General features: G+C 42.7%; 3 protein-coding genes across 13 annotated transcripts in view; 1 reads left to right on the top strand and 2 right to left on the bottom strand.

Annotated features, from left to right (window-relative positions):
• The first annotated feature begins 3107 nt into the window (after nt 1-3107).
• Nucleotides 3108-9603, top strand: LOC118380373 (ubiquitin-conjugating enzyme E2 A). Of its 3 annotated transcripts, none has more exons than XM_035767357.1 (6): nt 3108-3337; nt 3662-3742; nt 3970-3995; nt 8107-8196; nt 8326-8414; nt 8590-9603. In XM_035767357.1, exons 1-6 carry the CDS (start codon nt 3294-3296, stop codon nt 8716-8718), a joined length of 459 nt encoding a protein of 152 aa, XP_035623250.1. In that variant the 5' UTR covers nt 3108-3293; the 3' UTR covers nt 8719-9603. The 3 variants fall into 3 exon arrangements, with proteins under 3 accessions (XP_035623250.1, XP_035623257.1, XP_035623266.1); XM_035767364.2 differs by having other exon boundaries at nt 3111-3375; nt 3662-3719; XM_035767373.2 differs by having other exon boundaries at nt 3319-3375.
• A 141-nt stretch (nt 9604-9744) lies between these two features.
• Nucleotides 9745-15435, bottom strand: LOC118380333 (NF-kappa-B-repressing factor-like). Of its 6 annotated transcripts, XM_052512239.1 has the most exons (4): nt 15010-15435; nt 14475-14564; nt 12809-12928; nt 9745-12667 (listed from the first exon to the last, which is right to left on the bottom strand). In XM_052512239.1, the coding sequence occupies exons 3-4, from the start codon at nt 12897-12899 to the stop codon at nt 10425-10427; spliced, it is 2334 nt and encodes a 777-aa protein (XP_052368199.1). In that variant the 5' UTR covers nt 12900-12928; nt 14475-14564; nt 15010-15435; the 3' UTR covers nt 9745-10424. The 6 variants fall into 6 exon arrangements, with proteins under 6 accessions (XP_052368199.1, XP_035623218.1, XP_035623240.1 ...); XM_035767325.2 differs by lacking the exon at nt 15010-15435 and having other exon boundaries at nt 14475-14665; XM_035767347.2 differs by lacking the exons at nt 14475-14564; nt 15010-15435 and adding an exon at nt 13951-14061.
• Nucleotides 15436-16372: 937 nt separating this feature from the next.
• septin6 (septin 6) overlaps nt 16373-20779 on the bottom strand; it is a 46004-nt gene continuing 41597 nt past the window's right edge. For 3 of the 4 annotated variants that reach the window (XR_008125037.1, XM_035767310.2, XM_035767299.2), the window contains one exon: nt 16373-17748. Coding sequence is in view for 2 of the 4 variants with exons in the window: in XM_035767299.2 (XP_035623192.1) it covers nt 17739-17748 (10 nt within the window). In the remaining 2 variants the exon portion in view is untranslated. Of the gene's footprint in view, nt 20350-20779 lie in introns of all 4 variants that reach the window. The other variant, XM_035767293.2, reaches the window with a different exon arrangement.

The raw sequence follows: 20779 nt of genomic DNA, 5'->3' as shown, positions 1-20779 counted from the left end.
AAACAAAGAATAAGGAAACGACCGTGAAGCTTACTTCGTCTATACAGGCCACTAACAAAGACAACTAGCCCACAACTAAGGTGGAAAAACAGTCTGCCTAAGTATGATTCCCAATCAGAGACAACGATAGACAGCTGTCCCTGATTGAGAACCATACCTGGCCAAAACATAGAAACACAAAACATAGAATGCTCACCCCCACATCACACCCTGACCTAAACAAACATAGAAATAAAATGGCTCTCTAAGGTCAGGGCGTGACACCCTCTGCTTGTTAGAGACATCATGTTGGCAGGACAGGGTGTCTGCTTTCTGATTCTTGGATCTCGAGCAATAGGCTAATGTGAAGTTGAACCTATTAAAGAACACAGCCCACCTAGCCTGGCGAGCGTTCAACTTCTTGGCTTCTTGAATGGAGACCAAATTCTTATGGTTTGTCCATTTCACGAAAAGGATAAGGTGCTCTCTCCAACCAGTGTCTCCACCCCCCAAGGGCCCACTTAACTGCCAAGAGCTCCCGGTTGCCTACATCGTATTTGCGTTCCGTTGGCGAGAACCGCTTGGAGAGAAAAGCACATGGATGCAGTTTCTTGTCCCCCTCGTTCCTCTGTGAAAGGACCACCCCTGCTCCGGTTTCTGAGGCGTCAACCTCTACCACAAAGGGGTCCATTTAGATGCCAGCGGTAGAGATAATGTGGCCCAGGAAAGAAACTTTGGATACATGGAACTCACTTCTCTATCTTGATGTATAGTTGACTCTGCAGGAGGCGTCTCAGGACTGGGCGGGCGTGCAGGATGTTTTCTGGAAGGGTCTTGGAGAAGATCAGGATGTCGTAAACAAAAACAAACAGATTCAACATATCCCTAATCGTGTCATTGACCAATGCTTGGAAGTCTGCCGGTGAGTTCGATAATCCAAAGGACACATAACTAAATACTCATAGTGGCCACTTGGTGTGTTTAAGGCAGTCTTCCATTCATCTCCTTCCCCGATTCTCACCAGATTGTAAGCGTTGTGGATGTCCAGTTTGATGAAGAATTGGGCCCCAATGGCCAATTCCAAGGTGGCAGATATCAGGGGTAATTATTATTATTTATTTTTATAACATTTAACTAAGCAAAACAGTTAAGAACAAATTTTTATTTTCAATGATGGCCTACACCTGCAAAACCCAAGCAACACTGGGCCAATTGTGCACCTCCCTATGGGACTCCCAATCAAGACCGGTTGTGACACAGGCTGGATTTAAACCAAGATGTCTGTAGTAACGCCTTTAGCACTGATATGCAGTGCCTTAGACCGCTGCACCACTCGGGAGCCCACTCGGGGAGGGGGTAACGATTCTTAATCGTAATCCTGTTCAGCCCTCTGTAATCATGCATGGACGCAGACCTCCATCCTTCTTTCCCACAAAGAAGAAGCCTGCACCAGCTGGGGATGTAGAGGAGTGAATGAAACCTGCCTCCAGTGACTCCCAGTTGTAATTGTACATGACTGCTGTTTCAGGAAGTACAGACGGCCCCAGGAGCGGTGGAGCCGGGTAGGAGTTCTATGGTACAGTCATATGGATGATGAGGAGGGAGGGTGGAGGATTGCCTCTTACTGAAGGCCTCCCGGACGTTGAAGTATTCGTGAGGGAGAGCGGAAAAGTTTTGGTCTTCAATTTATCCGCGGCCCCGGAGTCCACAAAGGCTTGAATGTGGTGCTGACGGTTGTCCAAATGGAGGATTGTGGGTAGTGTCAGAGAGTGACCAGGTAGCTGGGGTGTGCGTGTGCGTCTCAGCTGCCTGGGCTCCTCAATGTTGGGCTTGGAGGACTCCGGAAACCGGGATTCGGGGCGGTGTTAAAAAAACACTGTCTCACACATTCTCGGATGCGGTTGTCGAAATGAATGGCCAAAGTTATCAGGGATTCGAGGTCCTCTCTCATTTCCCGAGCGGCCAGTTCATCCTTGATGGAGTTAGACAGACCCTGCTGGAAAGCGGTGACCAGTGCCTCAGTGTTCCACCTACTCTGTGCGGCGAGGGTGCGGAACTTAAATACGAAGCCACTGGTCTGGCCCCTTGGCAGAGGTTGAACAGATGGCTTGCCGCTTCTCGTCCATAGACTGGGTGGTTGAAGACTGGTTGCAGCTCGGCAGTGCCGTTGTCCACACTAGGGCCTTGCCCGAGAGTAGAGAGATGTAGGCGATCATGGCCCAATCGGTGTGAAACGATGAGGACTGCAGCTCTAACACCAGAGAGCACTGAGTGAGGAACACCTTGTATCCTCCCGGGTGGCCGTGATGCTGCTTGGGGACTAGGATCTTGGATTCCCGGTGCAGGTTCCATGGGGTAACTACGGCGACGCCTGTAAAACTGGGTGATGAGACTTGGGCATTGGCTCTTCCTGGGTTAGGCCGTTGTTGGAGGGAATCGGTAAGTGCCCCGAGGGTCTCTGATGTTTGTGTGAGTTGTTCTTGCTGCTGCCCCAGCAGTGCTCCTTGTTGGGTTATAGCATTCTGGATCTGGGTGATCTCTGCTGGGTCCATGTTGAGGCAGAAGCTTGCTGTGACGTGGTAAGATTGGACCCAGGTGCAGAGAAGAGACCAGACGAGGAATCAGTGGTTAAGGGTAAAAATAATACTTTACTGAGAAACGGTAGCCACAGGATCACAGTAAACTTGAAAAACCAACAAACACTAAGTCTCGAAAACTCACTCAGGAAACGAACGCACATGGTTAACAATTCAAGCTTCTGCAAAGGACAACCGTCTCTAGGACGGTCTCTGCCGCCCTCTGGTGACAGGTGGAACCATGACATGAACTATATTTTAAACCAAATACTTTTACTCAAGTAGTATTTTACTGGGTGACTTTCACTTTTACTTGAGTAATTTTCTATTAAGGTATATTTACTTTTACTCAAGTATGACAAGTGGGTACTTTTTCCAACACTGGCAATTTTCCTTTTTCCCAATTTGTATCACCGTATCAAGAATGTAATGTAGGTAAACCGTGAATTACCTCCCACACCAGTACAGTAGGTGGCGGTGTATGCACCTAAAAGTTGGATCCGATCCGCCATACAAATCTTGAAGAAGAAGTAGAAACAAATCAAGAAAAAAAAGAACCATACCAATATTCACCCCTCTTTTCCTTGTGAGTGGTAACGTTAGTAGTGGCTAGCCCAGCCAGTTCCTGTCTGAGGGGGAGAAAGACTCGTGGGAAATATAATAATTACTGTGAAAATCGTTTGTTTCAAAACGTGTGACTTGCAACCATATGCGTACGTTTTAGTTCAACTGAATAAGATGTCAACTCCAGCAAGACGACGTTTAATGAGAGATTTTAAGCGGTATGTGTGAGGAGCAGCTTGCTAGCTCGCTTGGATGTGTAGGTGAAGCGTTTGTCTGACTTGGTAGCTAGCTGAATTTTTTGTTTTTTTGCGAAATGTTCTCAAACATCTTAACAGTTACTGGATAGCATAAGTTACTAGCTACTTGATAAATAAGTTACTAACACATGGATTGTTAACGTAAAGATAACATTACAGCTGAATATTTGGAAGTTGTAGTTAACTGGCCTGGCTACTACTGCTAACGTTAGCCTATTTTAATTAGCTAGCTTGTGAACTACTAACGTTTACTAATTAAGCATCGAAAATAATATTATTTCTCAGGCTTCAAGAGGACCCTCCTGCAGGAGTTAGTGGAGCCCCGTCGGAAAACAATATCATGGTATGGAATGCCGTAATTTTTGGGTAAGCGACTGGACTATAAAAGTAGTAGCTAACGTTAGATAGCTAGAAATAGATGATTAACGTTACCCGCAAAACCAATGACATGTGGTAACATGTATCCAAAGTAGGGTATTATGAATAATCTGTTAATTTTCAACAAATTAACATTGAACCTCTTGTCCCTAGCATATTAAAGTTATCAAACTAACATTAGTTATCTAAAGTGAACTGTTTTCTCTCTTCCCCAGCCCAGAGGGAACACCTTTTGAAGATGGTAAATGGCTCGCTAGCTATGGGTTTCCTTTTTTGTAGCTAGTACATTCTTGTGCATGTGTTTGACAACTCAAACGGTTGTGATCAGTACCATGATATGGACTATTTAATTGCATGGGAAACCTGTTAGTTGGAACAGTACGCAGACTAGCAGTACTAGTACTACTGCCATATGTACATAGCCATTGAACACTGGTCACTTTAATGTTTACATACTGTTTTACCCACTTTGTGTATACTCTGTATTCTAGTCATGGCTCATGATCATCCTATATAACTACTGCTTTACACACATTTTCTATTCATATGCTGTCCATACTGGCTGTACACACCATTCACATATATTTATATTCCGGGCTCTAGTCTGGAAGCTAATTTCCTGCATTTTATCAATATAGCCTTTTACTGTATTTAAATACTGTATTCTTGACAGTTTATACTAATATTTCTACTAATGTACATTGCGTTTTATTTACTGTTTATACACATCACATGTATTTATATACTGGATGCTTGACATAGCTCACTGTAATATATCTACTGCTGTGTGTGCCATTTTTAATATATTTTGTTTAAATTCATCCAGTGTATATGTATAGATTTGCAGTTGGATTACTTTTACAGTATTAATTAGATTTGTTCTGACATTACAGCATGGCACCGAGTTCTTAGGAAACTATTCAGTAAATATGTTATGTATTATTTCTTACATTGTTACCCCAGGAAATCTTAAGTTTTATTACATACAGCTGGGGAAGCACTATTGGATATAAGAGCAACATCAATTTACCAACATTACGACCAGGAATAGGACTTTCCCGACACAGATCCTCTGTTCGGACCACCAGCCAGGACAATGGTGCTAATTCCAGTAGGCGATCCAAAACAACGACGGCGCAGATGAAGCGGCCACCTGGCCAGGCTTCGCAGACGTGCACACCGCTCTCGAGTATAGTACTCGCCAATGTCCGGTCTCTTGACAACAAGGTAGATGAAATTTGAGCAACGGTTGCCTTCCAGAGAGACATCCGAGACTGTAACATTCTGTTTCACGGAAACATGGCTCTCTCTTGATATGTTGTCAGAATCAGTTCAGCCATCGTGCTTCTCCATGCATCGTGCTGACAGATATAAACACTTCTCTGGGAAAAGGAAGGGCGGGGTGTATGCTTTGATTAACGACTCATGGTGTAATCATAACAACATACAGGAACTTAAGTTCTTCTGCTCACCCGATCTAGAATTCCTTCCAATCAAGTGCCGGCCATTTTACCTACCAAGAGAATACTCGTCAGTTATAGTCACATCTGTGTACATTCCCCCTCAAGCAGACACCAAGACAGCCATCAAGGAACTTCACTATATGGAAACTGGAAACCATACATCCTGAGGCTGCATTTATTGTAGCTGGGGATTTTAACAAAGCAAATTTAAGAACAAGGCTACCTAAATCCTATCAGCATATTGATTGCGCAAAGCGCATTCGCAATACCCTTGACCACTGCTACTCTAATTTCCATGATGCATACAAAGCCCCCCACCCTTCCGTCGGCAAATCCGACGACGACGTCATCTTGCTCCTTCTGTCTTATAGGCAGAAACTCAAACCAGATGTACCAGTGACGAGAACCATTCAATGCTAGTCCGACCAATCGGAAGCCACACTTCAAGATTGTTTTGATCATGCGGACAAAAATGTTCCACCGCATTTAACCATAGAAAGAGGTCTGGGAATATGTCTGAATATAAACAGTGTAGCTATTCCCTCCGCGAGGCAATCAAACAAGTGAAATGCCAGTACAGAGACAAGGTGGAGTCGCAATTCAACGGCTCAGACACAAGACGTATGTGGCAGGTTCTACAGGAAATCGCGGACTAAAATAAATCTCGCCACGTAACTGACACCGACGTCATGCTTCCAGACAAACTAAACACCTTCGTTGCCTGCTTTGAGGATAATACAGTGCCACCATCGCGGGCCGCTAACAAGGACGGCGCACCCCCGTCTTCTCTGTGGCTAGCGTGAGTAAAACATTTAAACGTGTTAACCCTCGCAAGGCTGCTGGCCCAGACGGCATCCCTAGCTGCGTCCTCAAAGCATGTGCAGACCAGCTGGCTGGTGTGTTTACGGACATATTCAATCGCTCCCTATCCCAGTCTGTTGTCCCCACATGCTTCAAGATGGCTACCATTGTTCTTGTACCCAAGAAGGCAAAGAACTAAACTAAATGACTACAGCCCCGTCGCACTCACTTCTGTCATCATGAAGCGCTTTGAGAGACGAGTCACAACAGGGTCTCAACCCCACCCTGTGCAATTGGGTCCTGGACTTTCTGAACGGCCGCCCCCAGGTGGTGAAGGTAGGAAACAACCTCTTCGTTGACCCTCAACACTGGGGCTCCACAAGGATGTGTGCTCAGCCCCCTTCTGTACTCCCTGGCCATGCACGCCTCCAACTCAATCATTACGTTTGCAGAGTACACAATAGTAGTGGGCTTGATGACCACTGACGACGAGACTGCCTATATAGAGGTGAGGGCCCTCGGAGTGTGGTGTCAAGAAAACAACCTCACTCAACGTCAACAAAACAAAAACAAAGGTGATGATCGTGGACTTCAGCAAAGGGAGCACCCCCCTATCCACATCGAAGGGACAGCAGTGTAGAAGGTGGAAAGATTTAAGTTCCTTAGCGTGCACATCACCGACAAACTGAAATGGTCCACTCACACACAATGTCGTGAAGAAGGTGCAATAGCACCTCTTCAACCTCAGGAGGCTGAAGAAATTTGTCTTGTCACCCAAAACCCTCAAACTGTTACAGATGCACAATTGAGAGCATCCTGTCGGGCTGTATTACAGCCGGGTACTGCATCACCCTCAACCGCAAGGCTTTCCAGAGGGTGGTGTGGTCTGCACAATGCAACATCGGGGGCAAATTACCTGCCTTCCATGACACCTATAGCACCCGATTTCACAGAAAGGCCAAAAAGATCAAAGACATCAACCACCCGAGCCACTGCCTGTTCACACTGCTACCATCCAGAAGGCGAGGTCAGGACAGGAGCATCAAAGCTGGGACCAAGAGCCTGAAGAATAGCTTCTGTCTCAAGGCCATCAGACTGCTAAACGGCAATCACTAACTCAGAGGCTGCTGCCTACATTGAGACCCAAACAGTAGTCACTTTATACAATGCAGTCTAAATAATGCCACTTTAATAATGTTTACATATATACATACAATGTATTTTTTTACCTTCTGTTGCACCTTGCTTATGCCGCTCGGCCATGGTTCATCCATATACTTACATGTACATATTCTCATTCGCCCCTTTAGATTTGTGTGTATTAGGTAGTTGTTGTTGAATTGTTAGATTACTTGTTAGATATTACTGCACTGTCGGAACTAGAAGCACAAGCATTTTGCTACACTCCCATGAACATCTGCTAACCTTGTGTATGTGACAAATAAAATTTGATTGGATTCTTTCTAAATATTTATTTTAATTATTTGTGTACTTGTTTGACATTGTACTGCATTGTTAGGAGCTAGTAACATACGCATGTTGCTGTACCCACTATAACAACTGCTAAACTGTGTATACAACCAATAAACCTTTTTGATTTGACATTGTAGACCAGGTGGTGTCTTATCAGAACTACTACAATAATCCAGCTGTCCTGTTAAATCGCTGAGATGAGATTACTGCCTGCCAGAAAGTGACTGAATCCTGTGAAATATGGGTTAACTGTTGGTCAAAACCAGGGGATTGTATCTGTTTGACATCATCTGTCAACAAATGTTCATATCAGACCCACCAGTAATCCTCCATTCTAGCAAATGTCCCCCATTGAGTTGCATTTATGTACATTTGTGCTTTAGGATGTGTATATGTTATTTTATTGAAATGGTAACAATTTAGTGGCGAATTACAATATGCTATTTGATTGCTCAAAACATTTTGCAGCAAGACAACTTTGAATTTGTTCTAAGCCATTCTGTTTTGGCCTGGTCCCAGATCCATTTGTGGTGATTGTCAAGCTAACCGGTTACCATTGTGTGTTTGTTGTAGTGGCCACTTGATAATTAATATTCTCATGTCCTTTATTTTCAGGAACTTTCAAACTCACAATAGAATTCACAGAGGAATACCCTAATAAGCCTCCAACTGTGCGTTTTGTCTCCAAAATGTTTCATCCAAACGGTATGTTATTTTTTTTTAGAAACATGCTTATTGCTTACAGGATCATTTTATAGTGGAACAGCTGAATCTTTGTCAACAAGACAATCCACCAGTCTTTTATGGAGTAAATGTATGTTCTGTGTTGTACAGTCTACGCAGATGGTAGTATATGCTTGGACATTCTTCAGAACCGCTGGAGTCCAACTTATGATGTTTCTTCAATTCTAACTTCAATACAGGTATACACAGCATTAACCATGAATCTTCATGATATACTTGAATTGTATAAAGCTCCTTTTGTGCTTATTTTTTTCTTCTCAAATAACGGTGTTTGAAACCATTTGAATTTAAAAAATCTAGTCATGGGTGCCAGAATACTGTTGCTACTGACGTGTCTACTATTCATCGTCTTAGTCTTTACTGGATGAGCCGAATCCCAACAGCCCAGCCAACAGCCAGGCGGCTCAGCTATATCAGGAGAACAAGCGGGAGTACGAGAAGCGAGTGTCTGCCATCGTGGAACAGAGTTGGCGTGATTGTTGACCCCTCACAAAGTATGAACAATATCCAGCCTCAAGTCAACAAGAGAACAGAAGAAAAATATCTCAAAGGAAATGAAATACACATGGTTTGAATCTTTCTCTGCAGTATGTTTGTTTCTCTTCATGCATAATGCTCCTCCTGGACAAGAGCACATCAAAGTAAATGTACCTTGTTATATCTAGGTTACTTACAATGTAATTTATCCCCATATTTTTTTTTATCCTGGCACATAAAGGTACTGTGGGGAGGTTCGAGTTACTCTTATCATTTTAGTGTTTTAAGTCTTTGGCTTGTAGTGTGATTTTGCTGTATTGATTCAGATAATTGTGTATGTCCAGAAGTTTGAGGGTTTTCGCTGTGGTTTGACTGTTTCTAGCTTTCACACGGTTGCCTTTTTGGAGCTATAGCATGATAGTATTCCAATTAGAAACAATTTGATGAACACCTGTCATGGACTTTTTTCCAACCAATGTCAATTTTAAAACCCTACCTTTTTACATGCACAAACCATGTTCTTGTTGGGGCTTTGTTTTATGAATTGAATGGCTCTTTGAACGATATCTCAAACAGGTTTCGGAAAGGCACATACTTGGTGCACTTTTAAATGCAAGTCCTGTAACACTAGTGCAAAAGCATATTTATGAGGATGATTGACAAATTGCCTGCTCTGAGAATTTGTGGTAAACATTCTCATGCACAGAACTCAATGTATCAAGGCAAATGTTGTCTGTACTTAATGCTCAAATCTTATGGTTTAGATGCCCAAATTACTTGGAGTTCTATTTATTTGTATCATTACGTAATTGCCACATGGGAATGTTGCAGTGTCCTTAACCACTCAAACTGTACATTGTCTTGTAAATAAAAATGATACATTGAACATGATTTACTAAGTTTCCAGCTGGTCTCAGATCCCTCCCTTTTCTCCACAATATTGCTGCAAACATTGGAGGGGTATGGTTCAAGTTGCCACTGATATAGCAGTTAATTAAAACATTTTTGTAATAACACCAGCCAACTCACATATTGAAGTCCAGACAGTAGACTTAATTTATTAATTAGCGTTATTACAGCTGTGAAAACAAGCAGACGAGTGAACTGTATTCACACAGGCTTATACATCTGACATTCCAAAGGGATCACAGCTTGCACTTTTACCATGTGACAAAGATCAAATTCAAGTCATGGAAGCAGTTTATTTGTAAATCTTCTCAACTATCTGGGGGGACATTACAAGTATTGTGACAGGGATGTTTCAATGTCAGCACATAGTTACAGATGTTTACACCTGTCATCACCTGAGGTGATGCCAACAGTATATACATTTCTAGTGAAACTTTTGTGAAGGTGAAATGGCAGGCATTCTGCTGGTTAAGGCTATTTCTGTAGCCATGAAAAACATTTGCTAAAAATTGAGGATTTCTGTCAAAAGATACAACACTAATCAACCGTAACAGCACAAAGCAGTTCCAAGACTAGCATAGTGCAAATTTGAAGCTGACAGAAGACAAAATAGTGGAATGACACAAGAAGCGTTGATACAATGTCAGAAAATATGCAATTGTATGAAAAGGAATGCAGAAACCACAAGTGTTTCTCCAAAAGACAAGCCTAGAAGATTGAAACATTTTACATTCAGAAACTTTTCTCAGATCAGGTGTGATTTTTTTTTGTGGTAAGTATTGTTGGAGCTATGACATATCCAGTCAGTGTGAGGCCTGAGGTTTCACCAGCTCGTAGCGTCCCACCTGCCCTTCCTGCAGGAGCTGGCCAATGAGCTGGTCTTTGTGCACTTTGCGGCTGACGATGAGGAAGCGCAGCCTGCCCTGTCCGTATGACTTACTGCGCAGGCCATACTTCTGGGATATCTGGTGGATCTGCTTGCGTTCATCATTGTTGAGCTCAGTGGAGAAGCGCAGGTCATCCTGGCGGTCTGAACTGGCATAGTTACGGATGATGTCCTCGATGTTCCGTTTGGTGAGCTGATTCCCAGACTTGTCCATGTCCATACCCAGTCCCTCTCTGGAGAATTGCTCTTTGACCTTGATGGGTTCAGAGATGCCCTCCCCTTCCCGGCCCAATCCGCCACCTTTCCAGCCCATCTTGCGGAGTAGCTGATTCCCGATATTGTCCTCCTTGATCTCCTGTCTCGAGGACTCTTCACCAGAGCGAGTCAGAATCTGGTGGCGAGAGAGGGCGTCAGCATTACCCTCCTTCCTGAGGTTGGATTTCACCACAGCCTGTGTTTGCCGGAGTGTGGCCAGGGCCTCCTCTGCTGCAATGTGCTTCACCGTTTTCTTGGGTCCGATGCCTGCTGCTACGTATTGACCCTCCAGGAACACCTCACACCTCCAGCGGTGGTCTGGTAGCACTGTGAACTTGTAATCGGCAGATACCTTGTTGAACTGGGCAGTGTCATTGATGATGCAGATGGCATTGTCCGAGTTCTCCAGGATGACCAGTTCGCTCAAGTGTTTCTTCCTACCACCCTGGTTACCGAAACGACCACCCGACGGGTCAGAGTGATGGTTCCCTCGAGAGAACTGCTGTGGTTGTTGTTGTTGTTGCTGCTGCCGGGCTGCCTGGTTCATGCGTAGTTTCCTCACTGCCTCTTCTGCTGCTGTATGTTTAGACGTCTTCTTACTTCCCCTGGCCTGTGCCACCAGTGCATCCTGCAAGTACACGCTACATTGCCATGCACTGCTGTTGGGGACCACGTCGAACTTGTAGTCAATCTTCATGCGGTTGAAGGCGGCAGAGTTGTTAAGAATGCAGATGGCATCATGAGCGTTGTCAACGACGACAAAATCTGTCCAGTGCTTGCGTTTGTCAGGCTCGTATTGACCCTTGGAGCTAGGCGTAGGCTTGTCCTCTGGGTTACGCAGTGCCGGTAGAAAAGCAGGGGTAGGGCAGTGCGTTTGGCAGACCACAATATCATTGACCAAGGAGTGTTTGAATTTGCGCTGCACTACACGGACCTCCACCAGTTTAAAGAAAAGCTTCATAGCCTGCTCAGAAGCACGGTCCCTGGCCCCGTTTTTGCTGCCAGAGTAGCCAGTAGCAAGGTAAACACACTGGCATCTCAGCTCACAGGCATAGCCATCAGTCGGTACTTTCCTGTTCTTGGGTAGGTCTGCTGGAGGGATATCCTTGAGGTTGACATAGACATACTCCGGATTTGTTTTACAGGCCTGGATGCTACGGCTCAGCATGAAATTGTAGTTAGGAGATTCAGCTCCACACATGAACGCAGGGTCTCTTAAAGTGACAGCTATGGCGGATGCCACACTATTGATCAGCCTTTGCTTTTCATCCAGCACGGCTTGAGATATGGGGATGGGTTGTGAAGACGACCCAGAGACAGATGAGGGGCTGCTCCTCCCTGGGCTGCTGTAGACTCTGCTGAATGGTCTGCTGGATGTGGGTCTGTCCTGCTGCCTGAAGCCAAGGCCTTGGCGTCCTGAATCCCCCCAGCCCCCTGATCGACTGCCCCCTCCATATCCATCAAATCTAGGGGCCTGAGCGTATGTGTCCGGATGCCTAGTGCTGTGGAACTCGTATCTGGCCGAGTAGTCCTGCTGCATTTTAGTCATATAATTTGAGGCGGATCCTTGGCTTCCATGACCTAAACCACTTGTACTACCTGAGGGTATGTCTCTATCTCTTTCTCTATCCCGCCAAGAGTCAGAAGAAGCGTATGATGAAACTCTGTCGAACGCAGGCCTAGCTGCAGAGGAGTCTGGAGCTCGGTTGCTGCCATAAGAGGGACGGTCAGAGTCTGAGTCCCACTGTCTCACACTGTTCACCTCACTCCTACGGCGCTCCTTGTCATTCTCCTTCTCATCATTGCCAGACCTGCCACTGCTGCCACCACTAACAAAGTGCACAGGCTCAAATCGTGGTCTGGAACCAAATTTGGACACCGGCATTTTCCTCATTGGCTCTTCTCCTAACATTAAAGAACAAAACAGAGAATCAATCAATGACAAGCGTATAACAATCAATGAGTAATTTTTCATCTTCCAGTAAATTAGAAAAATACTTTAAAACAGTGGCAAGGAGTTCAATTTGAAGAACCAAAATCACTCACTGCCATCTGATGAATTGGGTCGCTTCTTTGCTTCAGCACTTGGAACCAGGTCAAAGGAGGGCATTTCGCCAATGTCAATCCTTTCAGCCATGTCCAGCACCTCTCACCTCAGAGCCATACCTTTAAAAGAAAACAGAGCTATATAAAAAGGTAAACAAGCATGTGTATTTCTATGCTAGCACAGTAAAACAGTCAACGTGGCTCTACTACCGGAAATACTCTATTAGGGAAAGAACTTTTGTTCCCATATAATTCCACAATCAAACTGAGGGTTAAAAACAAACTGTAGGCTACATATGAACACAGGTTCATATTAGGCCATGATTCCGACAAGGTACGCACGCCTATGTCCTTATCCAGGTGTCAGGAAAGGCCTTGTGGGCAGAGAAGACCATCCTGCACCACATGAACAACGAGAACTACTGAGGCTGCTCAATTTTCAATTTGCATTTGTGTCACAATACATTTTATGGCCAACCACTGTTTCGCACTTTCGAAACGCATTGACAGTGACTTGGCTATATAAAGGTAATTATTGGAATGATGGCAAAAAATAACTAGTGCTAGCTAACAAGATCAGTTTACAGACTGCAACAAAGAAGATTAGCGAACGTTACCAGGAGTGTAATCATTACCCAGACATGTTTCTATTGGACAAAGTCAAGTAGGCCCCTCCCCATTTCGTTTGAGAAACGTTTTGCAACTGAGACAGCATAATAAATACGCCCTAGCTGACAGAAAGGCCAGAATGAATGTTATGCCTAACTAGCTAAGAATAGGCAGACTGATGTGGATAAATTGTGGATAAAAAATAAAGGTAGTTAATGTTACCATAAATAATATATGATTAATTATGACTCATTTGTGTGCACAACTTCTCAAACCGTCATTTCCTACGAAGTATAACCACAGAATTTCTAAACCCAGAGGGGCAACATCGCCGGAACGCTTGCGAAACAAACCAGGGTTTGAGAAGTGAACAATTATTCCTTAGTTAATTTTCTTGAAATCTAAAGACACAACCTAGATTCAAGCCAATGTCTTAAGCAGTTGAAGATGTTATTACTCCAACCTCGTGAAAGTGACAAACTGACACGTTTTCATTTTCGTCAAAAACAAATTTACATTGACGGAGAGCCTACGATTTAACAGCCTGTACATGCGCAGTTCTGCAAGAGACTACCGTTAGCCCCGATGACGTGTTTCTACGCATGAGCTTAACTAGCCAACGTCGCCATGACATCGCCAACAAGTGAGATCTGGGATTTCTATTGGAGAAGCAGTTTTTGCCTATCTTCATACTGTACTGTCTTTGGTATAACGTTACCGAGTTAACTAGCACGCTACGTAGCAACTAGCTAGCTAACTTTAGCATAACAGCTAACTACGTTATCATTGACGCACACAATCAAGTCCTCGTTTGCTAATTTGAGTTGTCTACAGATTAAATGGTATAACTAACAATCTATTTTAAAGTAAACCAGATTTTACCAGACGAAACAAGTGACGCAGTAAACGAGCAAAGATGGCTGGCTAGCTAGCTAGCTAGCTCATTGAAAAAAGATTGATACATCATCTTGCACGGGAATGTGATATGGAGCACGAGACAGATAGCTAATCGAATGTCGAATTGTTTTTAGCTCAAATTAATATATTAGCCACTTACCTCAATGCAAAGTAATAAGTCCGATGTTTCTTTGTGCCCTTGGTGTCAGTCTTCCACTAACATAGTTCAATGTCTAGCGAGCGGCTTCGCCTTTGGTCATCACCATAACATCCGGGGGGGTCGTCAGTAAATCATCACAGTCACAAAGTCATAATTATGGATAAACACCAACATCGCCTATTTATTTCCTTAAAATCTGATTTTAAACCTAATCTTAAACACACTGCTAACCTTAAATTAAGATCAAAAAGCTATTTTTTGTTTTCATTCATTTTTTACAATATAGCCAATATTGACTTTGTAGCTGTAGTAACTAGTGACAACCCGTCAACGTCCCATATAACCACAGATAGAACAATGAGACAGATATTTCAGCGAATGTATAAGTGTGAAGCATTCGGTTGGCGTATCCACTCACTACCACATATGGTGGTGAGAGGAAGCCCAATAGTCGACAGTGGGAGAATATTGAGCAGATTCATTTTTGCCAACATTATGGACATTTTCTCATCGATGAAACATTTGATTTCAATACCGTTTTCTGTTCCCAAAACTATATGATACGAACGGAGTGGACTGCGTTTTGTAGATTTTACCCTTTGCCAAAGTTGTAAAAAATGTTCTTTGTTTAAGGAGTGCAAGGGCGAATGGAGCTATTGCACACGCGCACTCTACAAAGCAGGCGTTCCCTAACAGAAATATGCAAATACATGCTACAACGCGTCAATAGGATATCGCTGCCTCGTGCTTGGCTCTGCCTCCCTACTTGATTCTTCTGCCCACTACCTCATTTGTTCCCATTGAAAATGACGTGTGGTGGTCTTTCTGGGGTTAGTTATAAAAATCTTTGCTTTTACAACCCTCCCATTTTCTAGTCCATCTAAAATCATGGCGTCTGGAATGTTTCCGCATGCATGCGCTCCACCTGAGAACCAGAAGGTGTCAGTCTTCCTCTTTACTTTCAAAGTGCACCAAAAATGTGGGCTTATTTCAATGTGTGAATATTTATATAACACCAATGTTTATTTGCACAACTAAGTAATTTGGCATAACAAAACAAATTTCAATGTGTGAATATTTATATAACACCAATGTTTTATAAACAACATCATGTTTTATCCTGACCCCTCCTGTCTCAGCCTCCAGTATTTATGCTGCAGTAGTTTGTGTCGGGGGGCTAGGGTTAGTTTGTTATATCTGGAGTACTTCTCATGTCCTATTCGGTGTCCTGTGTGAATCTAAGTGTGCGTTCTCTAATTCTCTCCTTCTTTCTTTCTCTCTCTCGGAGGACCTGAGCCCTAGGACCATGCCCCAGGACTACCTGACCATGCTGGTCATTTATGAACATTTGAACATCTTGGCCATGTTCTGTTATAATCTCCACCCGGCACAGCCAGAAGAGGACTGGCCACCCCACATATGCTCTCTCTAATTCTCTCTTTCTTTCTCTCTCTTGGAGGACCTGAGCCCTAGGACCATGCCCCAGGACTACCTGACATGATGACTCCTTGCTGTCCCCAGTCCACCTGACCGTGCTGCTGCTCCAGTTTCAACTGTTCTGCCTTGTTATTATTCAACCATGCTGGTCATTTATGAACATTTGAACATCTTGACCATGTTCTGTTATAATCTCCACCCGGCACAGCCAGAAGAGGACTGGCCACCCCACATAGCCTGGTTCCTCTCTAGGTTTCTTCCTAGGTTTTGGCCTTTCTAGGGAGTTTTTCCTAGCCACCGTGCTTCTACACCTGCATTGCTTGCTGTTTGGGGTTTTAGGCTGGGTTTCTGTACAGCACTTTGAAATATCAGCTGATGTACGAAGGGCTATATGAATAAATTTGATTTGATTTGTTTATTTGCACAACTAAGTCATTTGGCTTAACAAAACAAATGCACACTTTATTTTCATAATTTTATTGAAAAAGTACATCAATGGAATCAAACTACAATAAAATATTTCATAATTAATTTGTGGTGTGGACAGATAATTCACTAGGAGGGGTGATTATGGCAGATGCTAGAAAAATGTATGACAATTTCTTACACCAAAATGTAACTACACAGAGAGAAGAGTCACATCCAAAGATCATATCTCATAAACAGGTCTCCACTTCAATACACAAAATATATCCTTATAAATTATACAAATATTTCCATCTGTACCTAGGATTCAACTCCATCTCATTTTAATATTTGGCAATATGGATGCTGAAAATTGTGGAGAAGGGTATAACAAGGAGTAATACACAAGATAAAACTGATCCAAACAATATAGAGCACCAAATGTGAAATAGTGCAAGATGGAACTGTTAGGTGAGAAAACAGCTATGGGAGCAAAAGGTCAAGATCACAGAAGTGATGAAATAAAAGAGCATTAGACATGCAAAATACAGAATAGGGTGATGGTAGTTAAAGCACAATGTGTAAAGGGCATTAAATGTGACCTACATGGTATTTCAGAACGGAAAAGGTGTTTTCACTAAATTAGTGCCTGACATGAATACGGCTCTGGCTCTTCTAAGTTGCAATGAAACAACTTATGCAGTGAACATAAAGAACACCGTTTTGTTTTTGTCGTTTGGTTTCTAACTGACAAAAGTATCTACTAGTCACACATGTACGGTTAGATGTCACACTTTGCTCTATCAATCACCAAATGAATGTATTTTGGTTTTATCAGTGTTTTATTGAGATCTGGGTTATGCTATTTGTATTCAAAACTAACTCCCCCTTTTAATGAGGAGCACATTAATCATATAGGTTATTTGTAATAGTATCGGTTATTTCAAACAGAATAAGCCCTTCTCAAAATGGATGTAATATATGATTGAATGTTATTACACAAAGACTTCCTTAAAATTAACTGTTAATGAAATTCAGATAGGTTTGTGAAAAATATAAATTAATCCAGAGCCTTGGCTCTGTTACAATTGGTATGATGAAACTATTGATTAGATGTGTTTCTCTTGAACAACCGTTTAGAATCCTACCTGAGCAAAGCTTTGTTCATTCATACACCAAGACGGAGCTGCAAAATATTAAGTGTGAAGGACTCCCACTAGCCAAAGTGTACCTTGATTAGGTGACAAAACGTAAACTATCCAAAAAATACCATGTGAAGCCCACATTAGGCCATGGTCAACAAAGCAGATGAGATAGAAGTTTAAAAAAGGTTGATGCAAAGAGAAAAGACAGGAAGAGGAAACGGGTGCTTAGTTCTCGTTGAAGCTGCAATCCCTTCTTCAGACAGGTGGGCAAGACAGATTAAAAGAAGCTATAGAGAGGAAGAGACAAATGCAAAGTTACAAGAGAGGCCCAGGCAACAGTGCTTACCAGAAGGCAAGGTTCAAGATAAATAAGAAACAAGGATTACTGACATTTTGGGAGGAAAGACAGAAAGTATTTGGGTTTTCCTAAGGCATGTATAGTTGCTACTGTACTTCAAATTACACAAACTACATTAAATGTTTTGTATTTATTTATTTTACCTTTATTTAACTAGGCAAGTCAGTTAAGAACAAATTCTTATTTTCAATGACGGCCTGGGAACAGTGAGTTAACTGCCTGTTCAGGGGCAGAACGACAGATTTGTACCTTGTCAGCTCGGGGGTTTGAACTTGCAACCTTCCGGTTGCAAGTCCATCGCTCTAACCACTAGGCTACGCTGCCGCCCCAATGTAATGTCAGTGTCGTAAAAAAACTACTAATATAATACCATACTATAGCTGACTAATTCGATTTGAGCATAATACTGATTTAAAACATTTAATAAATAGCTTAATCCCTTCATCGAGACAAGTCTAATTAACTGCTCGCAGCAGATATTACGTCCTCTGAAAATCCCAAAAGGGTATTCAATGTCATTTAATAAATCAAACATGGACAATATTAATAAACCTAATATGATGGAAAAACTACCAAGACGTGCACAACAACATAGTCCAGAAATGTCAATCTTACAGACACAAAGAGCAAATGCTGATATTAGTCATCAAAGTCAGCACAGCAAAAACACACGACAGGACAAAAGGCATAGCCATAGACAAGATATTAAGATTAAGCCACATAGTGATATAGTTAGAGCAGCAGTGATATACATACAGTTGAAGTCGAAAGTATACATACACCTTAGCCAAATACATTTAAACTCCGTTTTTCACAATTCCTGACATTTAATCCTAGTGTTTTAGGTCAGTTAGGATCACCACTTTATTTTAAGAACGTGAAATGACAGAATAATAGTAGAGAATGATTTATTTCAGCTTTTATTTCTTTCATCACATTCCCAGTGGGTCAGAAGTTTACATACAGTCAATTAAGTATTTGGTAGCATTGCCTTTAAAAATGGTTTAACTTGAGTCAAATGTTTCAGGTAGCCTTCCACAAGCTTCCCACAATAAGTTGGGTGAATTTTGGCCCATTCCTCCTGACAGAGCTGGTGTAACTGAGTCAGGTTTGTAGACCTCTTTGCTTGTACAGGCTTTTTCAGTTCTTCCCACACATTTTCTATGGGATTGAGGTCAGGGCTTTGTGATGGCCACTCCAATACCTTGACTTTGTTGTCCTTAAGCAATTTTGCAACACATTTGGAAGTATGCTTGGGGTCATTGTCCATTTGGAAGACCCACTTTAACTTCCTGACTGATATCTTGAGATGTTCCTTCAATATATCCACATAATTTTCCTCCCTCATGATGCCATCTGTTTTGTGAAGTACACCAGTCCCTCCTGCAGCAAAGCACCCCCACAACATGATGCTGCCACCCCCATACGTCACGGTTGGGATGGTGTTCTTTGGCTTGCAAGCCTCCCCCTTTTTCCTCCAAACATATCGATGGTCAGTATGGCCAAGCAGTTCCATTTTTGTTTCATCAGACCAGAGGACATTTCTCCAAAAAGTACGATCTTTGTCCCCATGTGCAGTTGCAAACCGTAGTCTGGCTTTTTTATGGCGGTTTTTGAGCAGTGGCTTCTTCCTTGCTGAGCAGCCTTTCAGGTTATGTCAATATAGGACTCATTTTACTGTGGATATAGATACTTTTGTACCTGTTTCCTCCAGCATTTTCACAAGGTCCTTTGCTGTTGTTCTGGGATTGATTTGCACTTTTCGCACCAAAGTACGTTCATCTCTAGGAGACAGAATGTATCTCCTTCCTGAGCGATATGACGGCTACGTGGTCCCATGGTGTTTATACTTGCGTACTATTGTTTGTACAGATGAACGTGGTACCTTCAGGCGTTTGGAAATTGCTCCCAAGGATGAACCAGACTTGTGGAGGTCTACAATTTTTTTTCTGAGGTCTTGGGTGATTTCTTTTGACTTTCCCATGATGTCAAGCAAAGAGGCACTGAGTTTGAAGGTAGGCCTTGATATACATCCACAGGTACACCTCCAATTCACTCAAATGATGTCAATTAGCCTATCAGAAGCTTCTAAAGCCATGACATTATTTTCTGGAATTTTCAAAGCTGTTTAAAGGCACAGTCAACTTAGTGTATGTAAACTTCTGACCCACTGGAATTGTGATACAGTGAACTAATCTGTCTGTAAACAATTGTTGGGAAAATGTTGTTTTTTTGTGTCATGCACAAAGTAGATGTCCTAGCCGACTTGCCAAAACTATAGTTTGTTAACAAGAAATTTGCGGAGTGGTTGAAAATAAGTTTTAATGACTCCAAACTAAGTGTATGTAAACTTCCGACTTCAACTGTATAGGGGTATCTTTTAGTTAGTACATAGAGCAGATTAATGTTTTTTTTAAACCAGGGTCCGCAATGCCTCTCCTCAGCCTTGGGGTACCGGCTACCCACAAAGCCTGGTCCCTTAGCAAAGCTTGAGGGTGGAAGCACCTACTCAGTGCAGAGCCAGGGATTACTGCAAAGGAAAGGTAAATACATAGAGCAGTGAACAGCGGGACTGAAGCAGGGTGTGAATGACACCACACACCAAGGCACACAATGCCAACCCAAAGAGCTGAGGACAACAGTTCCCCAGAAATGTTGAGACAAAGAGCAACTTGAGAAGGGATTGTGAGAAGTTGTAAACCATACCTACTACACCCTTGTACAAGAATGTGTAAGCGTATAAGAGACCATTTCAATACATTTAGATGGAAACAAAAGGCCCACATCTGTGGACACTCGTCAGACCAACTGTCCCACATGATTATATTGAGCAAGGACACACAAACATGTTTTTGGAGGGTGGAAATGTTTTTCTGATACACCCTGTCCTCAAGATACAGATGTGAAGGAAGTGGATTAGAAAATAAAACCCAACAATCTCATTGGCACTGACACTTATC

This window comes from Oncorhynchus keta, chromosome 4, assembly GCF_023373465.1.
Source record: "Oncorhynchus keta strain PuntledgeMale-10-30-2019 chromosome 4, Oket_V2, whole genome shotgun sequence".
In the NCBI taxonomy this organism is placed as follows: Eukaryota; Metazoa; Chordata; class Actinopteri; order Salmoniformes; family Salmonidae; genus Oncorhynchus; species Oncorhynchus keta.
Note: the sequence above shows the minus strand (reverse complement) of the source record. Positions and strands in the feature narration are given on the sequence as shown.

Bases quoted from the DNA above. Each gene is read 5' to 3' on its own strand.
- LOC118380373 (XM_035767357.1), top strand. From the start codon at position 3,294: ATGTCAACTCCAGCAAGACGACGTTTAATGAGAGATTTTAAGCG. The intron at 3,338-3,661 runs GTATGTGTGAGG...ATTATTTCTCAG, and splicing joins TTAATGAGAGATTTTAAGCG to GCTTCAAGAGGACCCTCCTG. The intron at 3,996-8,106 runs GTAAATGGCTCG...CTTTATTTTCAG, and splicing joins GGGAACACCTTTTGAAGATG to GAACTTTCAAACTCACAATA.
- LOC118380333 (XM_052512239.1), bottom strand. From the start codon at position 12,899: ATGGCTGAAAGGATTGACATTGGCGAAATGCCCTCCTTTGACCTGGTT. The intron at 12,668-12,808 runs GTGAGTGATTTT...CTTTAATGTTAG, and splicing joins ACCCAATTCATCAGATGGCA to GAGAAGAGCCAATGAGGAAA.